The sequence below is a fragment of the Pseudophryne corroboree genome, chromosome 3 (genome assembly GCF_028390025.1).
Source record: "Pseudophryne corroboree isolate aPseCor3 chromosome 3, aPseCor3.hap2, whole genome shotgun sequence".
In the NCBI taxonomy this organism is placed as follows: Eukaryota; Metazoa; Chordata; class Amphibia; order Anura; family Myobatrachidae; genus Pseudophryne; species Pseudophryne corroboree.
This window is the reverse complement of record NC_086446.1, coordinates 335,061,685-335,071,096: the sequence shown is the minus strand read 5'-3', so window position 1 is coordinate 335,071,096 and position 9,412 is coordinate 335,061,685. Positions and strand designations below refer to the sequence as shown.

At 49.2% G+C, this 9,412-nt stretch overlaps 1 protein-coding gene across 1 annotated transcript in view; it reads left to right on the top strand.

Annotated features, from left to right (window-relative positions):
* Positions 1–5,727: 5,727 nt before the first annotated feature.
* STK4 (serine/threonine kinase 4) overlaps positions 5,728–9,412 on the top strand; it is a 145,129-nt gene continuing 141,444 nt past the window's right edge. The window contains exon 1 of the mRNA XM_063959581.1: positions 5,728–6,188. Coding sequence (XP_063815651.1) covers positions 6,154–6,188 — 35 coding nt within the window. The 5' untranslated portion in view covers positions 5,728–6,153. The remainder of the gene's footprint in view (positions 6,189–9,412) is intronic.

Genomic DNA, 9,412 nt, shown 5'->3' with positions numbered 1-9,412 from the left:
GTGCGGCATAAGTGTAAGGGACATTATGTGTATAAGGGCATTAATAAAGGTTGGCATAATGTGTAAGGGACATTGGTGGTCATTCCGAGTTGATCGCTAGCTGCCGTTGTTCGCAGCGCAGCGCTCAGACTAAAACTTCTGCGGATGTGGATGCGGCTCAATGCGCACGGGCGACGTACTTTCACAAAAGCTGATGCAGTTTTACACAAGCTCTAGCGACGCTTTTCAGTCGCACTGCTGGCCGCAGAGTGATTGACAGGAACTGGGTGTTTCTGGGAGGTAACTGACCGTTTTCGGGGAGTGTGTATAAAAACGCAGGCATGTCAGATATAAACGCAGGCGTGCCTGGGGAAACGCGGGCGTGGCTGGCCGAACGCAGGGCGTGTTTGTGATGTCAAAGCAGGAACTAAATAGTCTGAAGTGATCGCAAGGTAGGAGTAGGTCTGGAGCTACTCTGAAACTACACAATCTTTTTTTGTAGCCGCTGTGCAATCCTTTCGTTCGCACTTCTGCTAAGCTAAGATACACTCCCAGAGGGCGGCGGCTTAGTGTTTGCACGGCTGCTAAAAGCAGCTAGCGAGCGAACAACTCGGAATTAGGGCCATTGTGTGTATACTTATGTGTACAAGGACATTAATAATGTGCGCCAAATGTGTAAGGGACATTATGTGTATAAGGGCATTAATAAAGGTTGGCATAATATATTAGGTGCATTATGTGTAAAGGGCATTACTGTGTGGTATAATGTGTATAAAGTCATTACTAATGTGTGGCATTATGTGTATAAGGTGCTCTATTGTGTGGCATAACGTATAGAAAGGGCACTACTGTGTGGTCTAATGTTAATAAAGAGCATTATGGCGTGGTGTAATGTGAATATGGAGCAATTCAGTGTGGTGTAATGTGAATAAGGGGCACTACTGTGAGGAGTAATGTAAGTCGTACTACTGTGTAATGTATCGTGAATTAGAGACAACATCGCATGATAAAATATGAATAAAGTTGCACTACTGTGTGGCGTAATTTGAATTGGGGGTACTATTGTGTGGTCATGCCCCTTCCCAGCAAGAACACACCCATTTTTGGGCTGTGCGCCGAATGTGCACAGTGTTTCTATATAAAATATAGTGGGTAAGAGCACCAAAATGAGGACTGCTATGGGTAAGGGGTGATGGTGCTGGGAAAGGGGTGCAGGGTCAGAGGTGGAACTAGCGGTGGTGCTAGGGGGCACCAGCCAAAATCTTATTGGTTAGGGCAGGCTCTGGTAACGCAGCCACCCCGATCATGCCCCTCCCCCCCCGTTCATGCTGGCATGCCCCCGTTTCTAAGCCATGCCCCTGCAATGCTCTGTCTCTGCCTTGGAAAAGGAGCATTGCCGTCCCCCACCCGCAAACACCTCTGCCTGATTGACAGGCAGAGGCATTCTCATTTTCTGCGGGCACCCTCTACCGCCCAGAACAGATAGCCAAGGTGTTTTGTGCCCTTTTCCGGCACCCTGAACAGTTATATAAGGTTGTCTGGGTGTCCTGCACACCATTCCGGCACCTGAAACCGCTATCTAAGGTAGTCTGCATCCTTTTCCGGCACCCAAAATGGCTATCTAAGATGGTCTGTGGCTGCTTCCGGCATTCGGAACGGCTATCTAATGTGGTCTGCGCCACATACCTGCACCCTGAATACTATCTATGGTGATCTGCTACCTGTTCCTGCACCCGAAATGGCTGTGTTATGCAGTCTGGGTGTTCTACACCCCCTCCCAGGTACCTGTAACGCCTATCTTCAGGTGGTGTGTGGCCCATTCCGGCACCTGGAATTCTATCTAAAATGATCTGCACCCCAAATCGCTGCGTAATGTGGTCTGGGTGTTCTGCACCAGGTTGAGGTACATGGTACAGCAATCTAATGTGGTCTGTGCCCTGTTCCTGCATCCGGAACGGCTATCTATGGTGATCTGCTGCCTTTTCTGGCTCCCGCAATGGCTGTGTAATGCGGTCTGGGTGTTCTACACCCCCTCCCAGGTACCTGTAACGGCTATCTTCAGGTGGTGTGTGGCCCATTCCGGCACCTGGAATTCTATCTAAAATGATCTGCACCCCAAATCGCTGCGTAATGTGGTCTGGGTGTTCTGCACCAGGTTGAGGTACATGGTACGGCAATCTAATGTGGTCTGTGCCCTGTTCCTGCATCCGGAACGGCTATCTATGGTGATGCTGCCTGATCCGGCACCCAGAATGGCTGTGTAATGTGGTCTCGGTTTTTTGCACCTCCTTCCAGGTATCTAAGGTGGTCTGCGGCCCATTCCAGCACCCGGAACGGCTATCTAAGGTGGCCTGCGCCCTATTCCAGCACACGGAATGGCTATCTACGTTGATCTGCTGCCCATTCCGGCACCTGGAAAGGCTGAGTAATGTGGTCTGGGTGTTCTGCACTCCCTTCTGGTACCCGGAAATGGCTATCTAAGGTGGTCTGAGTCCCGTTCCAGTATCCAGAACGGCTATCTAATGTGGACTGCACCCCATTCCGGCACCTGGAATGGCTATCTAAGGTGGACTGTGCCCCGTTCCGGCAACTCTGAACAGCTATCTAAGGTTATCTGGGTGTCCTGTACACCATTCCGGCACCCGGAGCGGGTATCTAAGGTGGTCTACGTCATATTCCGGCACCCTGAATGGATCTCTAAGGTTGTTTGAGTGCTCTGCACACCATTCCGGGACCCGGAACGGGTATCTAAGGTGGTCTGTATTCTGTTCCGGCACTCGAAACGACTTTCTAAGGTGGCCTGCATTCCATTCCATCTCCCGAAAATGGTTTTCTGGGTGTTCTGCACCCTGTACGGCACCCGGAACAGCTATCTAAGGTTATTTGGGTGTTCTGCAAACCATTCCGGCACCCGGAACGGTCATCTAAGGTGGTCCGTATCCTATTCTGGCACCCGAAACAGCTGTATTAGGATATTTTGGTGTTCTGCACACCACTCCGGCACCCGGAACAAGTATCTAAGGTTGTCTGCAACCTGTTCTGGCACACGGAACAGCTTATCTAAGGTTGTCTGGGTGTCCTGCACACCATATCGGCATCTGAAACAGTTATCTAAGGTGGTCTGCATCCTGTTATGGCACTCATAACAGTTGTCTAAAGTGGTCTGCACCCTGTTCCGGAACCCGGATCGGATATCTTAGGTGGTCTGCATCCTATTCCGGCACCCGGAACAACTATCTAAGGTTATTTGGTTATTATGCACACCATTCCGGCACCCGGAACGGGTATCTAAGGTGGTCTGCATCCTGTTCCGGCACTAGAAGTGACTTTCTAAGGTGGCCTGCATTCCATTCCATCTCTCAAAATGGCTATATAAGGTTGTCTAGGTGTTCTGCACCCCGTTCCAGCACCCGGAACAACTATCTAAGGTTATCTGAGTGTTCTGCACACCATTCCGGCACCTGGAACAGCTACCTAATGTGGTCTGCACCCCGTTCCGGCACCCGGAACAGCTATCTAAGATGGTCTGCACCCCATTCCGGCACCTGGAACTGATATCTAAGGTGGTCCTATTCCGGCACCCTGAACATCGAAGTTTGTTTGGGTGTTCTGCACACAATTCTACCAACCGGAATGGGTATAACGGCGCCCCACCCCACAATAGAGCGTGTGGTCAGGGGCGTGGAGAGCCATGCTGAGTCCCAGTAATGTAACGGGGTGTGGCCTAAATTGGGGTTGTGTCTACACCCCTGAAAGAAATAATTGATTAAAGTATTAGCCGTGCGCAATTTATTCAACGGGGCCAGGTTGCTTGATCGGAAGTGGGTCCCTCCTCTTTGGCCAACGGCGCCATCTTCCAAGTGACATGTGGGAACATGGCGTATGTGCATTACAGAGCAAAGACTTTGCTTTCAATGTGCGGCGGCCATCTTCACTATGTTGTCACTGGGAAGATAGCGCCACCCAGCACCGCCAGGATTAAGTATATTTGGGAAGGGGGGGACGGACTCCCCTGTCGGGCCCCTCCAGCAGCCTGGGATGTGGTAATTAATACCCGCCTCTCGGCACCACTGCGTGCGGCGCTGCTCATAAATACTAGTTTTAATTATATTTTTTACAATGGCGGCGTGGTCACACCCCCTACCCTCCCAACAAAAACCGAGTGCAAGTGGTCATTTATTATTAATTATTTATATTTTACTGCATTAAAAAAAAATCCCCCTCCCTATGCAGCCAGTGTTTGAAATAGATGAGCTGTGGCACCAGCAGCTATCTCCGTTCTCCCCCCTCCCTCTGCCCGAATGTAGTATCAGCGGGGTAGGTAGAAGGCTGTCAGCCCTGCACAGGGTTACCCTGTGTGACAACAGCGCACAGACAGCGCCACTGTGCAGGGCTGACAGCCTCCTAGCAGTGCGGGAGCAGCAGCAGCTTCAAGCAGGGAGTCTGTAGACATCTCTCCCTCACCGCAGAGCAGACAGCCCGTCCGCGGACACGCTTACACAGCTCCCCAGCGCAGGGCCGTCTTTTCGTATGGGCTCAATGGGCTCTTGCCCAAGGGCCCCAGGAGTAATAGGGCCATAGGCTGATAGCTGAGGGTCCCCTCTTTCCAGGGGTACCAGATTTTTTCAAATCGGTCCTGGGGAACCGGAGATATCTGACTTCAAAGCAGTGGTCCCCATCCAAGCCTGTTAATTGTTTTTACCAGCCAGATATCTCGGGTTCTGTCTGACTTAGAGTTTTTTTGAGGGTATTCTTCAAAAGCTGGGACTCTCTCCTTTCAGTTGACACTGGCAACTTGTCTTTACTATGCCCAGAAACAGAGATATCAGCCTTCAAGCAGCTGCTCCCTGCTCCAGCTCCACAAGCCTAATATGCAGTTTTATATGTTTGTTGGTGGATTGCTCTGGCTACTGAAGTCTGATCCCCAAGTCCCCAGGACCTTCTGAAAGGTGGGACTCTCTAGTTTTTTTTATCCCATTAAAGCTAAGAAATCTATTTCTAGGAACTGGAGATATCTGCAGTAAAGCACGCTGCCCTGACCCCAGAAAATGATGAATATTAAGCCCACTCCACTATTCACCCCTCCCTTGTGTATTAAACACCCCCTACCACCCTGGAAGTCATGTACCAGGGCCCCTTCATTCAGCACAATGTCTCCTTCTACAGTTTAGTGTTCTCCTTCCTGCCCCATTTGTGCAGTAAAGGAGTAATTAGCAGAAATAATTTCTCCAGGTCCTACATGCTGAGTGAAAGATAGAACCCCCATACCCCCACGGAACATCAAAGCTGCCACTGATAGCATCCTCCACCCCTACCGCTGATGGGTGGGTAGGGGCCCCAGTGAATTTCTGTGCCCAGGGGCCTACACTGCTGTTAAGACGGTTCTGCCCCAGCGGCAGAGGTCGCTGCAGGGAGCTGATCCGGCGTTCCGGACAGTGATCCGGTCCGATTTTCACCGAATCCCCTTCAGAAGACTGACCAAAAAGACTCTGAAGCATCCTACGAAACTGGGACCCCAAGCCTCTTACAATGTGCACTACGAGTCCACCGCATGAAGTCAGATAAAATGTTCCCGCCACCATTACAAAAAACCCCCACTTTGCACTCGGTAATATACTGTATTTGTCTAGGACAGCAAGCGTCCAAACAAATGGCATTTGCCCTACGGGCTCATGCTTTTGTGCATCAAATTAACTCGTGCAGCTTGCAGGGCGTGCTGGGGCTTGTACTTCCACACCAGCTGTCGCTGAGCCACAGGTTGCCCAGCCAAGCCTGACCGTATGACCCATGGGGGACACCTCCTCCCCGCACTCCTTGTAGCCGCTGCTGCTCCCTGTATGTGCGGGTACGAGGCTGGCAGTCGCCTCCTTGTGCTCAGGCTGCGGCGCTGCTGTGTTCTCCGCAATCACTCAGTTATTATATAGCTCTGTGCACTGTGCAGTGTGTGTAATTATACAGTTACACTCGCTTCCTGTTCCTACTTCCGTTCACTTGCATGTCTTTCTACAGTCTGTAAGGTGGGGGGCAGATAAGTGTCACAGCCACAAGCAGGTCTGACCCGCAGCAGCAGCAGCAGCAGCAGGTACATGTAGTGCGCGCAGTGGGAGGGGGCGGCTGCATCCCCCGGACACCTCTCAGCCCCGTATCTGCCCACACTGACCCTCAGCCACCGGGATGGAGACTGTGCAGCTACGGAACCACCCAAGGAGGTAATAATAATAATAATGATGATGATAGCTACGGTCCGTCCTCTTAGTAATTACTTTGTGTTGTGTATACAGGCACGCTGTGCGCCGTCTCTTCTGATGAGTAGTTTTTAGTGAATAGCTGTTATCGCTTTGCTGATCTGATAGTTCAGAACGTGAGAGTAGCATGTACTGTGTATAGTGGCCGTGTCCGCAAACCCGATCAGGACGGCTTTGCACCACGAGTTGCATTCATTCCTAAATTGTAAGTTTAAAATGAGGTGTATTCTGTGGATATGTAGGTGTTAATAGTACTGTATATGTGTAACTACTGGAATCGCTGGCAGACACACAAAGTAGATACCTGTCATGGCAGATTCTTATCATTTTTATTTCCATTTGCAGTACTCATCATAATTATGTATCGTTTTCCTTAAAAAATAATAATAATAATAATCCTAAAATAATGATATTTTGTAACCATTGTATCCAAGCAAAAATGATAACTAATGGTACCGTCATAGTGTATCACATATATGATAGTAGTATTGGTATATAATATAGACTGTGACCATATCAAGAATGTCACCACTGATGAAATGTCAACATGGCCATAAGATCTTCAATCAGAATCAGAACGGCTTAATTGGCCGGGTATACTTGTGTATACTAGGAATTTGGCTTCGGTTTGCTATGCAACAGCCAAGTAGCTAACTGATAAGCAGGTCGGGGTCAAGTAGAATCATACAGATAGGTATACCGTAGGGACAGTCAATGTTCAGGAGTTCAGTTTTGGATAGCCAATAAGCAAAACCCGAAATACCCGAGTAAGGGGGTCATTCCGAGTTGATCGCTAGCTGAAAATGTTCGCTGTGCTGCAATTAAGGAAAAAAACGGCACTTATGCAGTACAGTGTGCACGCGCGACGTACTTTCACAACGTCCAATGTATTTTCACACAAGGTCTAGCGAAGCTTTTCAGTCGCAGTGCTGACTGCAGAGTGATTGACATGAAGTGGGCGTTTCTGGGTGTCAACTGACCGTTTTCAGGGAGTGTTCGAAAAAACGCAGGCGTGCCAGGAAAAACGCAGGCGTGGCTGGCCGAACGCAGGGCGTGTTTTTGACGTCAAATCCGGAACTGAATGGTCTGAAGTGATCGCAAGCGCTGAGTAAGTCTGAAGCTACTCAGAAACTTCACAATATTTTTTTGTAGCCGCTCTGCGAGCCTTTCGTTCGCACTTCTGCTAAGCTAAGATACACTCCCAGAGGGCGGCGGCGGCTTAGCGTTTGCACGGCTGCTAAAAACTGCTAGCGAGCGATCAACTCGGAATGACCCCCTAAATCCGAGGAGCTGGTTTATGAGTTCTGAATCTATTTTAAACTGTGTAATGTTTCACTGAAGTAAATTTGATGAAGGGAGTAAAGGGGGGTACACGCATAGCGATTTGTGCTTAAATTCTAAGCAATATGACTAGATTGCTTAGAAATGAAGCACACATCTCTACGTGTGTATGCCCCATAGCGATAGCGATGTGTGGTCCGTTCGTCGCTACCGGTGACTCTAGATTGGCCTGCATGCAAGCACAATCTAGTTGAGCCTCTGTCCCCCCGCTCAGCACACATCACGGGAGGAGAGATGCGTGCCGAGCGTTCTGTGCTAGATCACTCTGCCATCTAAATCAACATCCACAATGCATTGCTACATGTTAATTTTATTTTCAGCATTTAATTGTGATTTTTCCTGTTAATTGGTTTATTAACCAAGCTAGAAGTATCATTTTCCTTAAAGGAATACTTGGATCTGTTTGAAATGTATGCCTGATTATAGGTAACAATGCTGTGAATTGCAGTTTGCTGTCCTATGATAATGAAAGGGATGTTTTGTAGGCGTAAATACAGGATGTGTTGTCATAATTAGAGATCAGTAAGTCAGTCTCTGTATTTTACTGACACAATAGTAGAATTGTTTGATGGTCTATGTGGATGCTTTCATATTAGTGTAACTGCAGCCTGAGATTGTGCAAGACATAATTGGGCAACTGTAATTTGGTTCTGCTTTTGTTTGTTATGTAGAGGAACAACAGTCTATCATTAAATTACCCTACTATTCACATTTACATCCTCCTTTGCTGTTTGCATGACTTGAATTCATGAACATTTCTTTCTCTGACGTCCTAGTGGATGCTGGGACTCCGTAAGGACCATGGGGAATAGCGGCTCCGCAGGAGACAGGGCACAAGAATAAAAGCTTTAGGATCAGGTGGTGTGCACTGGCTCCTCCCCCTATGACCCTCCTCCAAGCCTCAGTTAGATTTTTGTGCCCGAACGAGAAGGGTGCAGGCTAGGTGGCTCTCCTGAGCTGCTTAGAATAAAAGTATATTTTAGGTTTTTTATTTTCTGTGAGTCCTGCTGGCAACAGGCTCACTGCATCGTGGGACTAAGGGGAGAAGAAACGGACTCACCTGCGTGCAGAGTGGATCGGGTTTCTTAGGCTACTGGACATTAGCTCCAGAGGGACGATCACAGGTTCAGCCTGGATGGGTCCCGGAGCCGCGCCGCCGGCCCCCTTACAGAGCCAGAAGAGCGAAGAGGTCCGGTGAAATCGGCGGCAGAAGACGATCCTGTCTTCAGACTAAGGTAGCGCACAGCACCGCAGCTGTGCGCCATTGCTCTCAGCACACTTCACACTCCGGTCACTGAGGGTGCAGGGCGCTGGGGGGGAGCGCCCTGAGACGCAATATAACAGATAATACCTTAGGTTGGCTAAAGAATACATCACATATAGCTCTTGGGCTATATGGATGTATTTTAACCCCTGCCATTTTTTACAGAAAAAGCGGGAGATAAGGACGTCGTGAAGGGGCGGAGCCTATCTCCTCAGCACACAAGCGCCATTTTCCCTCACAGCTCCGCTGGAAGGATGGCTCCCTGACTCTCCCCTGCAGACTTGCTACTGAATCAGGGTAAAAAAGAGAAGGGGGGGCACTATTGGCAGCTAAAAACTATATAAACAGCAGCTATAAGGGAATAACACTTATATAAGGTTATCCCTGTATATATATATAGCGCTTGGTGTGTGCTGGCAGACTCTCCCTCTGTCTCTCCAAAGGGCTTGTGGGGTCCTGTCCTCTATCAGAGCATTCCCGGTGTGTGTGCTGTGTGTCGGTACGTGTGTGTCGACATGTATGAGGAGGAAAATGATGTGGAGGCGGAGCAATTGCCTGGGTTAGTGATGTCACCTCCTAGGGA